General features: G+C 50.8%; 1 protein-coding gene across 1 annotated transcript in view; it reads right to left on the reverse strand.

The window, feature by feature from the left end:
* Window positions 1–19,617, reverse strand: part of GABBR2 (gamma-aminobutyric acid type B receptor subunit 2) — a 329,379-nt gene that overhangs the window by 150,645 nt on the left and 159,117 nt on the right. Inside the window, exons 4-5 of the mRNA XM_045840918.1 lie at window positions 13,105–13,206; window positions 1,491–1,556 (exon numbers count right to left, since the gene is read on the reverse strand). Coding sequence (XP_045696874.1) covers window positions 1,491–1,556; window positions 13,105–13,206 — 168 coding nt within the window. The remainder of the gene's footprint in view (window positions 1–1,490; window positions 1,557–13,104; window positions 13,207–19,617) is intronic.

Here is a 19,617-nt window from a genome sequence, read left to right on the forward strand (position 1 = left end):
CCAAGCAGACAGACCCCTGAGCTCTCAGCCCCACCCAGGATCTCCTGCCTCCTCCCCGGTGAACTGAGGGGTGAACGGGCTGCTCTCACTTTGCTCCTGGGCCTTCGGGATGCAACACCCCTGTGCGGGCAGGGCGGGGGGTGGGCGCCAGCCACTGCTCTCTCCTCGCTCCTGGTCTCTTTTCGGTTCCTGTGTCTCTCCTGAAATGGGGCACTGGGAGCTGGGCCAGACATCCCAGGCAGAGTCTCTCCGGCACAGCAGAGCAACCACGCACCCTGTGTGTGGACACGCAGCCTGACGTCACCTCAGCTCCCTGGCAGCTGCCTCCCGCAGGCGACTCACGGTCACTCCGAAGTCAGCCAGGACACCCTATGCCTTTCGTGCTGTCAACACACTGCGGTCAGTCCTCGGCTCTGTCTCCACCACATGCGACTTCGGCAGCTCGATTTGTTCTGATGGAACCTTTTGTTGGAACTATTAGATTTAATCTTGGATTTAATCAAATGCTCCAGCCTGTCAAGGTTCTTTGTGCCCCGACTCTGTCATCCGACATATAGCACAACTTCTAAAATTCCTACAGGTCTGCTTTTTATAATTTCATCCAAGTGACTGACAAAAGTTCAAAGAGAAGAGAGGCCTGTGGCCCATCACTGGCTTCTGTACCCAAAATAACCTCAGTCTAAGGCGAAGGGCTGACTGGGCCGAGGACGACTCCCACAACTGTGTTCTCCTTCCGTTGACCTTTCTCCTGACCCAGGGCAGAGGTGGGGGCGCTGGGACACCAAAATGGAAATATTAGTTCTTATGTTAGAACTCCTACATACACTTAAGTTAGGGCATCATGGGGAAAAAGGAGAATCAGATTGGGAATCAGTGGATAGGAATGGAACCTCGGCTCTACCATAAACCGGCCGAGGGCTTTGTGGGAAGTCCCTTCACCTCTCTGGACCTCCATGTCCTTGTCTGTAGAAGGAGATAATGACAGTTGCTTCACATGGTTACTGGAAATACTGCATGAGATAGAGTATAAAAAAGTCCTTCATCCCCTATCACACACCAGACAACTGTAAAGGACTCAGGGGTAGATACTGGATAGTTGACCATTTGTTCTAAAGCTAAGACTCCGAGCCCTGCTTACAGGGTGGGGAGGCGGCTGGGCGCCTGTCCTGCCCCTGCCCTGGAACCTCCCTCTGTGCCGTGCACACAGCCGGCCTCCACAAGCATGGCTAGTCGAGCGGACTCGCAATCAGCAGACGGGGCTTAGCCAGTGGATTTGGTAAGTCGGGTCCCTGTTGCTCCTACAGCTCTACTGTTCTGAGCCCTGGGGTTCTAGCTCCATGAAAGAAGAAAGAGCAGGGAGAATAACACCATTGCTTCCCGACTCCAGTCCTAGGTCCTCACTCACCCACCAGGCGGTGAGAATGAGCCTGAGAAAAAAGCTTCGTGCACTTCCCCAAAGACACAAATGACGTGACCAAAGTTGTACTTACACAACAGAACACTTTTGCTGCCATATGCTGGTCAAACTGGCCGAGGATGATCCTCACGTCATTGCCCTGTGGACAGAAGGACATGTATGTAAAGGTGAGTGAGTGACAGCACAGCCCAGAGGGCTCGAGGCCAAGGGCAGAGAACATTTGTGCAGCCCAAGCGCCCAGCCAAGAGCCCTGCCTGAGCAGGGTAGGCAGGGCAACCCCTTGCCCCCAGCCCAGCCAGGATTCTCCGGGCCTCTGTGGGGCCAGCCCTCCCTGTTCTCATGGGCAAGCCGGGGGATACTGCACAGGCTGGAGGCTAAAGCTGACCTTGGCCTCTCCGCTGCTCTGCTCCAAGCCCTTCAGGGAGCAGAGACAGTGTCTGATCTTCCTCATTATGCATGTAGGGAAACTGAGGCCAGAGGAATGAAGGGAGCTTCCTAGGTTCCCAGCATGGTGCAGACATGAGACATGCAGACATGAGACATGAGACTCATCTGACCCCCCAACCCACCCCTTATTCTAGACTTTTCTACCTTCCTGGAATCCACAAAGCTTTCAAATTAAGTTTCAGAATCTCTTTGAGTTCTGAGCTTTGTTCAAGTAGCAGCTCTACCAACAAGCTTCAAGGGTGGACTCAGGCGGCTCCTTTTCCCACCGAGCCTCGAATTCCTGATCTGCAGACCGGGGATGACGGTGGTGCCTACCTCACAGAGGTTGCTGACGGCACTAAATGAAACAGATCATCCTCATAATGTGCTTAACACGGTTCCTGGCACATAGTAAGTGTCCAATAAGTACTAGCTAGCATTAGTATTTTATAACCTTCCCTCAGCCCATCTTTATTTCAAAGGAAAATCTATATTCAAAAGCTCTATAAAATGCTTATTTATGATCTTATTATCTCAGTGTGGTTAATAGGTATAAGCTGTACAACAGCTCCTGTGGCTCATTTATTAGTTCAATAAACACTGACTCCATGCCTGTCGGAGGCTCCCTCTCAGGTCAGGATGAGGGTCCTTCGGTTGCTTTGTAGGGGGTGATGATCCAGGCTGGGCCCTCTCCCCACAGAAGACGGGGTGGAAGTGGGTGTGCCGGGCAGCCACCAGGAGGCCAGCCCTGGCCTGCAATGCCGGCCCCTACCCTGCTCGCTTCCTGCCTTCCTCAGCAGGGCTCCGCCTCGCAGGTGGTGCTACCTTCCCACCGTTCATTCTGTCCTCTCCACCAGGCCTGAAGGCCCTTTGATGCATAAAGAGAAACATGCTTTTAAATATCAGTTTTTAGCATCTGTCAAAATTGGAAAGTGCTGACTGGGAGGCCAGTTTACTCATCATGTACTTTAGCAAAATAAAAAGGCTTGGATTCTAAAATCATCCTTCGTCTGTGAGCAAGAATGGAAAGAAGAAGGGAAAAAGTCGCTCGGAAAGGACTTTGAAAGATCATTAACGGAGCGGTGCAAGGGAGGCGAGCCTTTGTCATCACTATGTCTGCAGTGCTATAAAAAGTTCTGAGCTGCTTCCGTCTGCAGACATGCTCCCAGGCACACTCCAGGGTCTTTCTGCTTGTTTGTTGAGATCTTTCATCATTTCTTGCTGCTAACAATACCCATCCACCCAGCCACCCAGCCAACACTTACGGAACATCTACTTGGTGCCAAGTTCTGTGTTGTTAAACATGACGTAGTAGAAACAGCTTATTGGATTTTGCAGTTAGAGAGACCTTGGTTCAAGTCCCAAGGCTACCACTGACTGGCTGCGCTCTCCTGAAGCCTCATCAAAGAAATAATACTGCCTACCTTGCAGGTGGCTGTGGGAGTAATGATATGAAACCTACCTGTTGGCTTCCATGATGCTCTCTCCTGGTTCCCTCCTACCTCCTGGTCACTCCAGCTCAGAATCAGCTCCTTACCTTTCTGTCCATCCCTAAATGCTCGTGTGGAACTCAGTTCTGTCCTCATCACTCTCCTGGGCAACCTCACTCATGACCCTAGCCACAAGTACCCTCGGTGTGCTCTGGGGCCCGAAATCTCCCTCCCCAGCCCAGACTTTTCTCCCGCTGCCTACGGGACACCTCCTTGGATTCTCCCAGGCACCTCACGCTCAACATGTCCCCAGCTGAACCCATCATCTTTCCCCTCGACCCCCTCCCTCCCACTGTGCTGTCCATCTTGAGACTTGTGTCGCTGACCTCCTACTCCCCCAGCTGGGAAACGTGGTGGTCACCTTAGGTTCACGCCTCTCCCTCATCCACGCCACAACCAGGGCCTGTTGGTTCCGTCTGCTCATAGCTCCCACGTCATTCCCGTCTCTCCAGCCCCACTGCCCTGGCTGCGCCACTGCTGTTCCCTGGGCGGTGAACCACGGCAGCCTCCTCCCTGGATCCCTGCCTCTAGTCCTGCCCCATCTGCCCCAGTCTCCACAGAGCAAAGGACGGGATCATTCCAAGATTCAAATGTGATCACGCCAAATCGCTTTACAGCTCCCTGAACTCTACAGATCGATCTCTGAGCGTTCGAGATTCTTTCCCAACTGACTCCTATGCACCATTTCTCGGCCCCATTTCTCACCAGTCCTCCCGTCTCACTCCTCCACGGCACTGAGAGAGAACGGCATCCAGGTCTGCTACTCCTTCCTTCATTCGTTCGTTCATTCACTCATTCATTTCCTCACTCTATCCCCTCTTTCTTTCCGCAAACGCACCCATGCAGAATGTCCTTCCCTCCCACCTTCATGCACCCCTACTCTGAGAGGCCGTCTCTGTTCCATCAGTCTTGGTGGCCATTTGTTCCTCTGTGGGCCCAGAGCACTCGATCACGGCACAATCTTACATAGATGTAAGCCACTTACTTATATCTATGTTTCCCTACTGGACTGAGGGCGACTGGATTTGTCTCTGGGTTCCCAACTCCCAGCACAGGGCATAGCACATATGTCAATAAATAGGTGTTGAGTGCCTGATGAAGTCCACAAATGCTGTGTGAAGCACCAAGTGCAAAGCCTGGCCCATACTGGTTTTTTGGTAGCTGGTACCATCATTACACTAATGCCCTTTCAGCCTAGGGCCTAGGCACTGATTGGGTTCAACACGTCCATTTCTCGAATGGACTAAGGGACCCACATTCCTCACGGCCGACCACCTGCTGACAGATAAATAACCAGCTCTGCCATTTGTGGACCATTTAGTGTCCCTGTTGCCTTGACAACCAAGTTGCATAGACTGCTTGGACTATGCTCCAAGACTGTTAGGATTGGATGGGGCCCAAGGGATCATTGATCTAGTTAAACTCTTCCCTGCGGGGTAAAAGGCTTCCTCCAAGGCTGCACAACACTCCGGAGCCAGTGCTCTCACCTGGGTGCTCCCTGACCACCAGAGTGCCCCGAGGAACGATCCTACCCAGAGCCAGGCTGGGCCCGATACAGGGAGCCCTTCACACCATTCTGATTCTAGGTGGTGAGAGAGAGCAAGATGCTGCAGAGTCTGGGAGGAAAGAGGACAAGCCAGCACCCAGTGCAGCTGACACTTGAGATCCTGGGGTGCTGTTATTATGCCCACCCTGGAAAATTTCATGAGCCTGCTGAGGTCCCCCAAAATGAGACTTTCCCAGGCTCAGCAGATGCCACTGGGCCTGCTGGATTCCCTCCTGGGGCTGGCATACCCCTTCCAGCTGCAGTGAGGGGGGTTTGCCAGCAGCTTACTACCTTCTAGGTTGAGGAGGCCTTTTCCTGGCCTGGGAGGCTATGTCAGGCCCCACACTCCACAGCAGCCCGTGGCTGACACACACACACGGGAAACTCCAGCCCCTTTGCTGCAAGTGGAGCAGCTCTGTGGAAGCAGGCTGTGCTCCAGAGACTCTGTGGGGCCAGGCTAAGCAGGTCTCCACTAAGACAGCTTTCTGGCCTCGCTCCCCTCTAGCCTCATCCTGCTTTTCTCCCCTTCTCCTAAGTGCACTCTCAGTAAATCATTTTTACAAGAACCTCAGGCTCTCTTCCTAGACTGAGATACACAGGTAGGAAGTGGTTGTGCGGGCCCCACCGCAGCTCCAGAGCCTGAATGCTTGACCAGGCCCCGCTGTGGAGTGCCTGCCAGGATGAGAAGGCCAACCCCACAAGCTTGAGCTGCAGGAGCTCAGCGTCCTGTCTGCAGCAACAACTCATGAACAAGTCCTGCAACACTGAAGTGCAAGGACCTGAGTGGAAAATGCAATCCTGAGACATCACAATAGCTACCCTGTATGTAAAAGAGCAGAAAAGTAGAAGGCCACCCCTTCCTGTCTTCTCTGTGGCAGGCCTATGGTCTCCTACTAGGAGGTCAAGGTCGACCTGACACTGACTTCTGGGTTATCTGGCATCTCCCACCACCTGTGCTTCTGCCTCAACCACCGTTCAATAACTTCCCTGTTCTCAGAGGCCAGCCCCGCAGACCCACTCTATCCACCTCGCTGGGCTGCTGGAAAATCAAATCAGACCATGCTGGATGTTGTAAGAAAGGGATGAGGTGCTGTGAGCCCCAGGGCAGCTGGGCTATTGTGGGCTGGCCATCATGTGAGCTGGGGGCGGACACCGGGGAAGGGGTCTCCCGGGCTCTGAGGCCTGGGGTGAGCCTGACAGAGTCAGCCTGGATGTCTTCCAAAGTCCCTTCTGGCTCTGACAGACTGATTCCACACCCAGAAGGAGCACTCTGTCTTTTATTTAGCTAAAATTAGTCTTTTCTTAGACTTGTTTTTTTCCTCACCAGAAGTGTCCCTAAAGGCAGAGAAGAAAACGACACATACTCTTTAAGGAAGGGAGTGAAGAGGGAATAGCCCCCAGCAGCCCAGTGGCAAATCATGGCATTTCTTTAAAATTTATTATTTTATTTAAAAAAAAACCCAACTCATTTATAGCCCTGGCTGGTGTGGCTCAGCGGATTGAGCACCAGCCTGCGAAACAAAAGGTCTCCGGTTCGATTCCCAGTCAGGGTACACGTCTGGGCTGTGGGCCAGGTCCCTGGTTGGGGGCATGCAGGAGGCAACTTACGGATGTGTCTCTGGCACATTGATGTTTCTCTCTCTCTCTTTCTCCCTTCAGCCCTTTCTCTAACAATAAATAAAATCTAAAAAAATTAAAAACTCATATATAGTTAGCATTCTAACTGCTTACCTAATGTTTATCTTAAGATAAAAACAATGTTTTTTCTTCCCACATCTCTGAGTAAAACTGGCCCGCTGGGTAGATGTACAATATTTATTCCAGGTTTGTGTCCCCGAGGGGAGCTTGTATAAACCTCAGTTTCAGGCAGACAGGCCGGGTTCCTGGCCTCTGGAAGGGCGATGAAATTCCCACCAGGACTCTCCCGTGGAGCGAAGAGGGGGACAGTTCACCTCAAGGCCTATCTTGGTGGTCTTCCAGTGACAGGCAGAACAATGCACCCAAAGACACCTGTGTCCTGATTCCCAGAACGTGTGGATACGCCACAGGACACGGCAGGGAGGATGCACACTGCAGATGAAATCAGAGTTGCTCATCAGCTGACCTATAAGATGGAGGCCGTCTGTAATGGGAACGCTGGGCGGCGGGCTGGGGGATCCTCCGGGGAAGGCGGGTCAAGCTGCTGAAGTGAACAGAAGGGCCTGCCAGAGCCTGGGGTCTGCCCATACAGGGCCCACGGCCTCACTGTGGAGAGAAGCCAGGGCAGGAGGGCCCCTTCGTGGGCCGGCCTTCTCCGTCAGGCCTGGCGACAGCTCAGGTTGAAGGCCTGCTTGGAACAGGCCCAGAAGGAGCTTCAAGGCCTGGGGGTCTTCATCACACAGACGTGGTTTTATTTCCTGACTTTCGGTAGATTCATGGCTGCTAAATCAGCCTGATTAATTTAATTATTCAGTTCCTCTATGTTCTTGCTTATTTTTGCCCGGATGATCTGTCCAAGACTGAGAGAGAGATGTGATGGCTCCCAACACTTTTGTGTTTCCGTCAATTCCCCTTTGTATTTGTAAAAGGCTTTTCTTTATATATTTCAGTGGGATGCAATTTAGAGCAATAATGGTCCATGAGTGTGTTATTCTCATGGTGAATTGTACCCTTATTTATAGAAAATGACTCTCCTCCACACCAGAGCCTTGAATTCTCTTTGCTCTGGTATGAACACTGAGGATCTCGCTTCATTTTGGTTTGCCTGATATAGTGTACCTTTACCCAACCTTTTACCTTTGACCTTTCTGTGTCACCCTGTTGTAAATAGCTCTAGTTAGCTCTTCAAAGCATGGCCTGAAAGTCTTTGCCTTTTAATACAGAGTTTGACCTATCTGAGCTTACGGTCAGGAGGATTGTAGTTGGTTAGCAATTATGTTTTGTGCTTTCTGGTTTTCACATTTGCTTTCTGTATTTCGATACACGGACTAGACTGTCTTTGCTTCTACCATCCGTGTTTCAGAAGCTTCTGTTTGCATTTATAGCACATTTACCATTCTGTTACTTTAAGCCTTCTTTAGCTTATATTTCTCTGATTATGAAACTCATGAGCAAAATGGTCTCTTTGGAGTCCTTCTCCTATGTAAGACCAGGAAGTTAGCTCCCATTTAAAAAAATATTGTTATTCTCATCCAATAACATTTTTTCATTGCTTTTAGAGAGAGAGAGGAAGGGAGAAAGAAAAATCAATGCAAGAGAGAAGCATTGGTCGGTTGCCTCCAGCACGCTCTCAGAAGAGGGAATCATACGTGCCTGGACCGGGGATTGAACCTGCAACCTAGGTATGCACCCTGACCAGGAATCAAACCTGAAACCTTTTGGTTACAGGACAATAGTCCAACCAACTGAGCCACACCAGCCAGGGCCCATGCTTGTTTTTTTTTTTTAACCACATCCACTTTTGGCTCTGTTAATGGAATTAGATTTTTATATCAAGTTATTATTATTATAGTATCTATTTTTCCATTATATGTACATGTATGCTTGCTCTCCAAATGAATTTTTGCATCTGTATGCAAAACAGATGCAAAACTTTTATAACAATTGTTTAAACTCAGCTCTTTTGCTACCGCTTCTGGCGGTTCTTGCTGAGCGGTGGCAGGTTCTGAAGTTTGCCCTGGTTCTACAAGGCTGACGTAAGACTTCAAGGATTACCTTCTAGAAGGGCACCTGGCACGCGCCTCACGTGAGCCTCGCATGCGGCGGAGTGTCTCCCCATGGCTCCATTGTTCCTGGGGCTGGATGCTGGGAGGAGTCAAGGTGGCCTGGATTTTGCACCTTTGTGGAAAATATGCTCTTTCCTGGCCTAGATACTTGTAGATTTTCCCCTTTATGTTTGTATTTCAAAACTTTTGCCTAAATATGTCTATATATGACTCCTTTTTCACCAGTTCTGCCAGCACGTGGAAAGGCCGGCTGGTCTGCACATGTCCTTTTGAGTTGCTGATTTTGTACTTCCATCACGGTTGAAGGTCGGCAGTTTTGTATGTTCCAATCTAGCAGGTCTCTCGAGCCCATTTAAGTCTGTCTCCAATTTTTTAAAACTAAGTTTCTTATTTGAAAATAGTTGCAGATTCACAGGAAGATCACAGATAGCACAGAAAGTTCCATATGCCCCTCACACCGTTCCCTCTATTATTAACATCTCGTGCTTGGGCGCATTCGTTACAACCAATGAGTCGATATTGACTATTATTAGCGAAGGCACACACTTTGTTCAGACCTCCTTAGTGCTTTCCTCCAACGTTCTTTGCCCATCCCTGCACTTCATCCAGGACGCCCCGTTCAATGAGCTGTCATGTCTCCAGAGGCTACTTCGATGTAGAAGTTCCTTATTTTTAAAGACCCAGACCATATTGAGGTATAGGTCAAGGATTTTGTGGAATGGATTTCAAAGAGAATTTGCCCGGTGTTTTCTCATGGCTAGACTGGGGTTATGGATTTTGGGGAGGAAGACCATGGAGGTAAAATGCCCTTTCCTGGCATCATTTACAGGCTACCTCCCATCAACAGGGCTTATCGCTGCTGGTGCTGACCTTGATCACCTGTCTGAGGCCGTGTCTCTCGGGTTTTCTATTCTAGAGTTACCCCCACCCCCACCACCTTCACACTGTGCTCTTTGGAGGGAAGTCACTTAACAAGTGGGCAGCCGACTCCACCTCCTTGAATGTGAAATATCTGCATAAACTATCTGGAATTCTTCGGCTTAGATTTGTCTATTCTCTCCCATTTACTTATTCAATCATTCATATCAATATGGACTCATGGGGATTTATTTTCTACTTCCAACACTGCGCTGATTTTGTTGCATACACGTCCCAGCTGTGGTCATTGGCAGCTCTTTCTGATGGCGGCTGCGCCCCTCTGAGCCACCTCCGTCTGTGTGGTGGGGTTCCGAGCACTCCTTGTTTCCGGCACTACGAGGTGTTCCGGGCTCTAGTCCCTGTCTCAGTTCCAGTGTCAGGCATTTCTCCAAGGAACCCTGGTTCCTTTTCCTTGAGAATGGAATTAGAAACCAAGATCTGGGTGCCAGGTATGACTACTGATGCTGGGTGCCTTTTTTTAAAATTTTGCTTCTGTTTCATTTGTCCTGATTTTCCCTTAGGACCTCCCTTCTCCAGCATCCATAACTGTTACCTTTCCTCTCATCAGATTGATTTCTTTGACCATTTTCTCTGCATCTTGTGCTCTGTATTATTCATTTTTTATTTTCCTTGGCATTAACTCTGCTTTCTACTACCTCCAATGCAGACTTTAATTCTATAATTTGCTATTTAGTTTCTTCCTTGTCCTTGGTACCTCCTTCTCTATCTTATCCCACAGTAAATCACAGATTTGCTTTTTCTCAGGGCTTTCCAGAAATTACATTTCTTTGTTCTTGAGTATTTTATCGTTGCATTCTGCTTGCTTTGTCTGTCCCAGACTTGGTATTTTACTTATACATACCCAACAGATTTATTGAGCAAATTAGATCTGGCCCTAGATGATGGGTGGGGGATTAAAACAGCGACCACGACAGAGAGCAGCCGCTGTCCCCTGGAGCTCACACCACAGTGGGAGAACAGAGAGGGCGAAACAACTGGGTGAAATGAAACGTGGGTCAGACGTCAGTGGTTGAGTTGTTTCCCCAAAGAACTGTTAAAATCCTAACCCCCAACACCTCAGGATGTGACCCCATTCAAAACAGGGTCATTACAGATGTCATTAGCTAGGACGAGGTCTTAGTAGAGTAGGGTAGGCTCTTAATATAAGATGACTCAAGTCCTAACACAAAGACAGTGTGAAGAGGAAGAGGGAAAATGTCACTTGAGGCAGAGATTGCAGCCAAGGAACACCGAAGATTGCCAGCGACACTGGAAGCTCAGAGAAAGGCAAAGGAGAACCCCAGAGCCTTCTAGAGAGCATGGCCTTGACCTTGGGCTTCTAGCTTCCAGAATGGGAGAGAATAAATTTCTGTTGTTTCAGGCCACCCCCGTTGTGGTACTTTGTTAAGGCATGCCCCCCCCCAAATTAATACAGATGCCCATCAGTGAAATGGAGAGAGAAATGAGCAGAAAGCGGGGATGGGAGTGAGTGGGACAGAGATTTAAATTTTTTTATCTTTTTTTTAAAGATTTTATTTATTTATTTTTAGACATAGGAGAAAGGAGAGAAACATGATTTGGCTGTCTCTTGCACACCCCCAACTGGGGACCTGGCCCACAACCCAGGCATGTGCCCTGACTGAGAACCGAACTAGTGACACCCACTGCCTCCAGTTCCCAGGTTGGCACTCGATCCACTGAGCCACACCAGCCAGGGCGAGAATTAAATTTTAAATGAAGCAGTTAGAGACAGGATAGTCTGGGAAAAGGGGACTACTTAGAACCAAGGAGCACAAAGTATGAGGAGGAACTTTGCAGCTTCCAGGGGAAGAATGCTCCACACAGAAGGAACCCTTTGCCAACCGACTGAGCGTGCTGTCCTTGGCTCTTCTCTTCCCTGCTTGGGTGACACTGGAACCCCTCCTCAGAACCGCAGCTGTGTGGGGTGGAGGAGAGGGCTGGGCCCTGGTGTCGCCCAGATCCAGGTTTGAATTCCAGCCTTCCTCTTTCTAGCTGGGTGACTTGGGTTGAGTTCCTTAACCTTTTGAGCCTCCACTTCCCCATTTGTGAAACGGGGATACAGGTCCCCTCTGTCCAAGGCTCTGGGGAGGATGAAACGAGCAAGTGGAGGTCAAGGGGACCTGGCCCTTGGTTGGCACACTGGAAAGGTCGGCTGCTATTTTCATCACCATTAATATCACTCCTGCTTCTGTCGGAGTTGGTTGGCTGATGAGCAGAACACCCAGTTCCATCCCCAATTTCCTGCAGACTTTCAACTAGTGCCTCTGCTCTACACACAAAGATTCTTTAAACTTTAAAGCCTGCAGAGCTCTGCAGGGCCTCTGAGGCACAGGAAGCTATTCCAAGGGCCCACGCTGGGGAGACGCGGTGTGTGGCAGCAGAATGTCAGTTCAGCACTGGGCCCCTGCCACCAGCCCCACCCCAGGTGCTCGCTCCCTAAAGAGGGCACACACCACCCCTCTGGGTCCTCCAGGCCCCACACAGCCCCTGCCTCAACCCCAAGACCACACGGCCTCCCGGGGAAGAACGTGGGCAGACCCAGCCCCAACACCTGCACTGCCGGCAGGCCTCTCTAGCTACTGTTTCTCATCTGCAGAGGCTGCGGGGCTGAAATGTCCTGTGCAGGCACAGGGTCTGCTCCCTAGCAGGGACAAACCACCGGTGCTCTGCTTCCCTTGCTCCTCACCTCTCGGTCTCCGTCTCCCCATCTGTGAACTGAGACTTTGAAAGATGAGAGCTGTGACCCGCCACCTGCTCTGACTAGTGTAACCTGGGGCCCGCCCAAGAGAGAAGGGCATGAGGGTAGCACAGCTGTCCGGCTCTCTGCCTTCGCCCCTCCTTCCCCGCTGGGCTCCTGCAGGTCCCCATCCTGCTCATCCTCCGTGGCCAGCTCAAATGCTGTCCCTTCTCTCTGGAGCTCCGCAGGGATCCTCTCCCTGGGTGGGGCCAGTTGCTTCCTCCCTCTTCCCCGGCCTCTCTGTTCCTGATTCCCCTGAAAGGTATCTGCCTCCTGCACCAGCGGCGAGCCACCTGAGGTCAAGGGCAGGCCTGATGGTAACTGTGCGCCCAGGAGAGGGTCTGGCACAAGCAAGGTATTTGAGAGAGTTTGCAGAATGAACAGACCAGTGACAGAGACCACATACGACTGGGCAAACTTGTGGCTGACCCTTTCTGTTACTGGAGTGAGCATCACCGAGCGGGTCGGGAGCCTGGGCTTTCAGTCCCAACCATACACTTCCTTGCTGTGGTTTTGGGCAAGACAGGTCCTTTCTCTGAGACACTCCACGTTGGAGATGATGCTAACTCGTGCCCTGCTGGCCCCTCAGGCTGGAGTGACAGACAGACAGTCACTGAGTAAGATTTATACGGCCACGCAGCTGGCTCTCAGACCTTTGGCCAGGGCTGGACAACAAGCAAAAGGAAAGCCAAGGGAAGCCAGCTCCTGGGAGCTTCTCCCGTGTCTGAGGTGCCCAGGGTGAAACGAAGCAGCCTGAACTCGAGGCTCCTTCATGGTCAGGGGGCTGGGGAACCCCAGGAGCATCGTGTTGGTCTGTCCTTCAGACTGTGACTAGCTGTACTTACCTTAAGCTTCTTGACACTGGTGCAGGGGTCGTTGGAGAAGCTCTCGGTGTCTGAAATCTCGATGTCCTCACCGTACAGCACCCCGGTCAGGTCATTCCTCACCTGTCAGCAGAGAGAAGGGGGAGAGTGGGTGAGCTGGAGGCCACAGGAAGGGCTGGTTCAGAGACAGCGTCCTGGTGAGGGGGCTCAAATGGGTGAGGTGGTTTTCTCCACCAACACGGGAAAGGAGTGGTTTTTATCTTCATTATAAAATGGAGCGCCCTGTGGGGCCCTGGAGGCCCCCCAGCCCCACACGACACCAGGCACAGGGGCATGAGGAGGCCAGGCGGGGAAGGGGCTCACTAAGGTTGCCCAGGAACTGCCCGGGAGAATCAACACGAGCAGCCAAGTCCCTGGACGTCTATGCTGGTGTTTCTCCAGCGTCACACTGTGTCCAAATCGGACTACACAAATACATCTCAACAGTATTTATATTTTGTTTTTATAATCCTCACCTGAGGATATGCTTATTGATCTTGAAGAGAAAGGAAGGGAGAGAAAGAAACATTGATGTACCAGAGAAACATTGATTGGCTGCCTCCCATATGTGCCCTGACTAGGGACTGAACCTGCAACCTAGGTATGTGACCTGACCAGGAATTGAATCGGCAACGTTTTGACATAAGCAACAATACTCCAACCAACTGAGCCGCACAGCCAGGGCAATTTATATTTTCTTATTTTTTTTTAAGATTTTATTTGTTTATTTTTAGAGAGGGAAGGGAGGGAGAAAGAGAGAGAGAGAAACATTAATGTGCGGTTGCTGGGGGGCCATGGCCTGCAACTCAGGCATGTGCCCTGACTGGGAATTGAACCTGCGATGCTTTGGTTGGCAGCCTGCGCTCAATCCACTGAGCTACACCAGCCAGGGCATATTTTGTATTAATTATTTGTAATCTTGCTTTACTTGGGAGGGGAAGAAATAGCCAAGACATTCAAAGAGATATGCAGACTAGAGGAAAGCGTTCAGGGGGTATGGAGCCAGCCTGTGGTGTTAGACATAACTGCACGTCTGCTGATGCACGGAACGACCGACATCGGTGTGCTGGTAAGGGAGAGGGCTACAGACTCCGCAGTTCACCGAGGCCAGCCAGCAGGGAAACAGTCTTTGTGCAAAGACAGCACAGAGCGGTAGGGACTGCGGCGACCTGGCAACCACACGCCCTGTCTCGGGCGGCAGCTCCAATCATGCCACGCCATGATGCTAGTCCGGGGTCACCAGACTTTCTGGTTCTCGGGTGAGAAATCAGAAATGTAGATTTTTAAAACATAAGATTCCCCCAACATTGTAAAATATTGATACTGTTTTGAATTTATAAAGAAACAAAGTAAAGACCAAGCCAAATAAATGTGAAGTCCGTGGGCGGCCCGTGGCCATGGGTGTGCAGGCGCCCTCGGCCAAAGGGCGGCGGCAATGGAGCTGCGTGTTGCAGTGGAAAGACCTGGCTGAAGGAGGCGGGGCCCAGGGTCCCGGTCCTGCCCCGTCACTGACTTGCTTGTGGCCTCTCCCACCCCAGTCTTCAGTTTCTTCCTCTTTAAGAGAAGATAATCCTTAACAGCACTTCTTGTTCTTGCCCATTGGAATGGTTAGCACTGAAAGTGCTGCTGTGAACGCAGAGAAACGGGAGTCCCGTGCACTAGCGGTGGGAATGTGAACGGGCACAGCTGGGCCGGAAAACAGTGTGGCGGCGCCTCGGAAGTTAAACCTGGAGTGTCTCTTTAACCCAGCAACTGAACTTCGGGGTGTAGACCTGAAGGAACTAAAGCAGGGACTCCAAAAGATATCTGTGCTCCCGTGTTCACGGCAGCATCGTTCACAACATCCAAAAGGTGGAAGCAGCTCAAACGTCCACCGATGGACGCATGCACAAGCCCATTGCGGTCCACACACACAATGGAGTATTCTTCAGCCTTGGAGAGGAAGGCAATTCTGACAGCTGCCACAGCATGGGTGACCCTCGAAGATATCACGCTAAGCCCAATAAGCCTGGCACAAAAGGACAAACATCGTTCCCCTTAGGGGAGGTACTAGAGAAGCCACATGCACAGGCAGGAAGTAGAACAGCGGCTGTTCTTCGGGGCCGAGGAGGAAGGGTTGGGGGTTACTGTGCAATGGGTACCGTTTCTGTTCGAAATGACAAGAAAATTCTGCAGAGGGCTGGTGGCGCAGCGCGAATGTACTTGACACCACTGACTACACACTGAAAATGCTTAACATGGTGAATTTTATGTTATGTATATTTTACCACAATAAAAAAGCACTTCCTGTTTCAAAAATTGGTAGGTTCTTCCAATGCGTGTGTCAAAATGTTTTGAATAATTTGGCTCTTGTGAGGAAGATCAGTTACAATATTTCTTTTTTATTTTGAGTATCACAGGATGGTCCCAGGAAGCCACCACCATGGGAGAGGAACAAAGGGGCTTCGGTGCGAACTGCTGGATTTTATTGCTTTAAAAGAAATACGACACAAAAAAGGGCATTTTAAAGCTCTGGGTAGCGAGCCCACGGACGGTTGGTTGGTAATCTGTGCTTTTCTGAGTGCTTGAAATACCCTGTGATAAACGTTTTGTACCATGAATGAAATTGCTGCAGTCAGGGTGAAGCTTATCCATCCTTACTTTTTACTTCTGTTTTGATGGAAGATTGGGAACTAGTTGTACATAAAAAAATATTGAGTTTGGCACCCTGGCTGATGTGGCTCGGTGGATTGAGTGCCAGCCTGCAAACCGAGAGGTCACGGGTTTGGTCCCCGATCAGGGCACGTGCCTGGGTTGTGGACCAGGTGCCCCCTTGGGGGTCAGTAAGAGGCAACCGATCGATGTTTCTCTCACACATCAATGTTTTTCTCTCCCTCCCTTCCCCTCTCTCTGAAAATAAAGGCACACAATCTTTAAAAAAAGTGGACTTGGTCATTACAGTTTACTTCTGCTGCCTCACCTTCTCCCTGGGTGCAGCGGGGCCCAGGACCTGCTGTGCGTGGCATGGTGGCATTGTATACCAACAATGCTTGAACACAGAGAATGGGTGAACCTGCCCTGCCGGAGGGCCGTGCAGCCTGGCCTGCAACACGGCTGGGCTGGAGCAGTCAGGGCCCGGCTCTCCCCTTCCTGCCACCCAAATAAAGCACAACTCCTCCGGCCCTCAAGTCTCAGTCTTTCCACCTCTAAAATGGGAGCAACATAGTGTGTAACTCACAGAGGTGTTTCGGGGCCCAGTAAAAATACTAAAAAGGTGGCTTTGTAAACTCTTCAGTTCTTTATCATGCCAGAACTCTGGAATGATCATTTCCAGAAGTGAGGCAAGGCAGCAAGGTAGCCAGTGGCTTGGGGCATCTGTCTCTGTGTAAGTGTGTGCTTGAAAGCTGTGTATGATTATGGCAGATAAAATATTTAATAGGTGGTCAGAACTCAAAACTAACACCAGCACACCCTAGAGGTCTTCTCATTCTGCCCCTAATTCACAAACGAGGCAGCCAAGTCGGGATGCCCAGGCCAGCGCTCCTCTCCCGCACTGGGCTGGCGCTTCTGGACCCTGCCAGGTGTGGGTGGTTCCTGAGGCCTGCTGAGCCACAGGTCAGAACAGACGGCTGGTGCCATCAGCCACTCCCTGCCCATCAATCAGCACCAAGAAGTCTGTGCCTAGCTCCAGTGTTTATTCTAATGGGGTTTTTAAGGAAAGCCAATGGAGGAAACCAGTAATAAATGGTATTACTTCGGTTTTAAATAACCGAAGATAAGTGTTGTGGGGTTACTTTATCTGAAGTAACCCAAAACACTGATTTGAAAGAACAGACGCACCCCTATGATCACTGCAGCGTTATCTGCAACAGCCAAGCCATGGACGTAACCAAAGTGCCCATCAGAAGACAAGTGGGTAAAAAAGCGGTGGTACAATATATGTGATGGAATATTACTCAGCCACAAAAAGAATGAAATCTTACCATTTCTGACAGCATGGATGCACCTAGAGGGTATTATGCTAAGTGAAATAAGTCAGTCAGAGAAAGAAAAATACCATGTGATTTCACTTAAGTGTAGAATCTAAACAACAATATAAGCAAGCAAAACAGAAAGAGACCCACAGGTGCAGAGAACAGACTGACGGTTGCCAGAGGCAGTGGGGGTGGGGGCCTGGGGAAACAAGGAGAAGGGACCGAGAAGCACAGGTGGGCAGTGACAGAACAGTCACGGGGTGGCAGGCACAGCACAGGGAGCACAGTCGGCAACACCGCGGTCACTGCGGACGGGGCCGGGTGGGCACCTGAAGTATCGGGGGGACACTTCGGAAAGTATGTGATTGTCTAACCACCATGCTGTATGCCTGAAATGAATATAAAATAATATTGAATGTAAATGGTACATTTTAAATCTTTTTTTAAATTTTATTTACTCTTTTTTTGTATTTTTTCCATCACTCTTTAATCCCCTTATACCTCCCATGGCATAAATGGTACTTTTAAAAATGTAAAAAAAAAAAGAATTGATAATGTACTATAAACACAAAGTCACATCCCCAAAGTGTGGCTCCCTGGACCAGTACATCAGCCTCAGTGGGAGCTTATTAGAAATGCAAATTCTTCAAGTCCACTAGAGATCTGCTGAATCAGACCCTGTGGGGTGTGGGGGGGGACCCTCCGTCAGTGCTTCAATCTGCCCTGTAGGCGATTCTGATGGACGCTCAAGGTTGAGATTCCCTGTCCTCCAGGAAACGGGACGGTTTTCGGCACACCATCGGTAATGGTAGGAAACAAATGTTTCTACTGCATATTCCCCCTTGATCAGGAGGCCAGAGTGCACTAATTGTGAGGCAACTGCCCAGAGGGTGAGTGAGAATGGGAAGCACACTCAAAAAGCTATCGCATCCGGAATGAAGAAGCTGCCCTCTGGTCTGTCCATCTCAGGCCAGACCTGGAGTTCTGGGTTCGGGTCTGGTTGTGTCTATCAGGTTCAGTGTGACAAAGAGGCTCTGGTTCAGAGGAGAGAGGAGTGGCTCAGGCAGGAACCAAGGGCCCTGCAGGGAGCCATGGACATGGGGGCTTGTGGGGTGCAAAAGTCACAGGGGGCAACACCAATGACTCCTCAGGCATCCCCTGCAGGCTTCAGAGTCAAAGATCCAAATGCGAGGATTTTAACAACTGAAACTCAGTCTTCAAACTCTAGGGAAACCCAACATCTTAAAAGACATCAAGAGCCCGGAGGAATTATGGGGTCTGTGGGAAAGGCCAGAACCGTGGGGGCAGTGCTGCTCGGGGTGAGCAGTGGTGAGGAAGGGCCCTCAGGTCGGGTCAGCCATCTGCATGGCAGCCCCTGTGAATCTGCATGCAACTCCCCCACCTTTCCCCACAGCGGGTGTGCAGGGCCACGGGAGAAGGGGTGACAGGGGCTTGTCGCTCTAGGAAAGCCGAGAGCCTCCGACTGACTGAGCGCACAGCTTCTGCGCATGCACCCGGCATCGGGCACACACAGCTGGTTTTATCCATCCTGTGAGATCTAGGGGGAGGAGCGGGCAGGCTGCAGGAGGAAAAGGAGATGAGAGGAGAAGATGGGAAACCAATGCAGTTGGGAAAGGAGTAGATCCTTCAGAAGAATGTTCTGACTTAGCATAACTCAGACCATGTGACCCACTGTAAGTGCGATGCGGGTCCACCTTGTGCCATCAGGGAGGCTCGTCACCAGCTCTGAGCAGGCCACTGTGCCGGTCCACCCGCAAGGCCCCCTCCTTGCTCTGGGCCTGCATCTGAGCCTGCATCTCTCCACTAAACACACATCAGCTGCCCAGATGATGCTGGGCGCACCCGCTCTCCAGAAATCACCCAGCGACTGGGCTCATGAAACACCTGCAGGATGTGCCCCACTCTGAATAACCGCCTTGGGGGTCAGCCTGTTCTCTCCCCCCATGCCGTCCCTGCCGTAAGGTTGCAGGACCGTCTCTGCACATTCAGCCAGGCCCCTGTGCTCCTGCTACTTTCTGCTGCCCACAGGTGGGCCAGTGAACTCCCTGCCCCTGCAGATCGCCCGCCTCAGTCCCAGACACCCCCTGTCTTCCAGCAACACAATGTGAAAAGTCTGAGGCCAAAAACCTCGAGGTTCACCCCGAGTCAGCCTAACAAGGGGCCTTCCCAGACCCCAGGCCCTTCTCTGGGCTCCTGCTTCATTTCCTGGGCTGGAATTCCATCTCATGCCCAGGCACTGCCTGGGATTGAGTCCCTCTCTGGACAGCTACCTACTGCCTGGTCATTCCAGAATGGGATGCTGTGTGCTCTTGCCAGTCTCTCATTGATTCATTCACACATTCATTCACTCATTCATTCATGATATTGACACATCCTCTGTCCTAGGCACCACATGTGGTGGTGATGGGGCTCTGACTGATGAACAAAACCAGTTACTATCCTGGGTCTCTATCTAGTGGGAGTGAGAGACATTAGTCAGATGACCACCCTGGTGCCCATCAAGACAACAGCACTCAAGTTC

This window comes from Phyllostomus hastatus, unplaced genomic scaffold (genome assembly GCF_019186645.2).
Source record: "Phyllostomus hastatus isolate PE091 unplaced genomic scaffold, TTU_PhHast_1.1 phas_contig_34, whole genome shotgun sequence".
In the NCBI taxonomy this organism is placed as follows: Eukaryota; Metazoa; Chordata; class Mammalia; order Chiroptera; family Phyllostomidae; genus Phyllostomus; species Phyllostomus hastatus.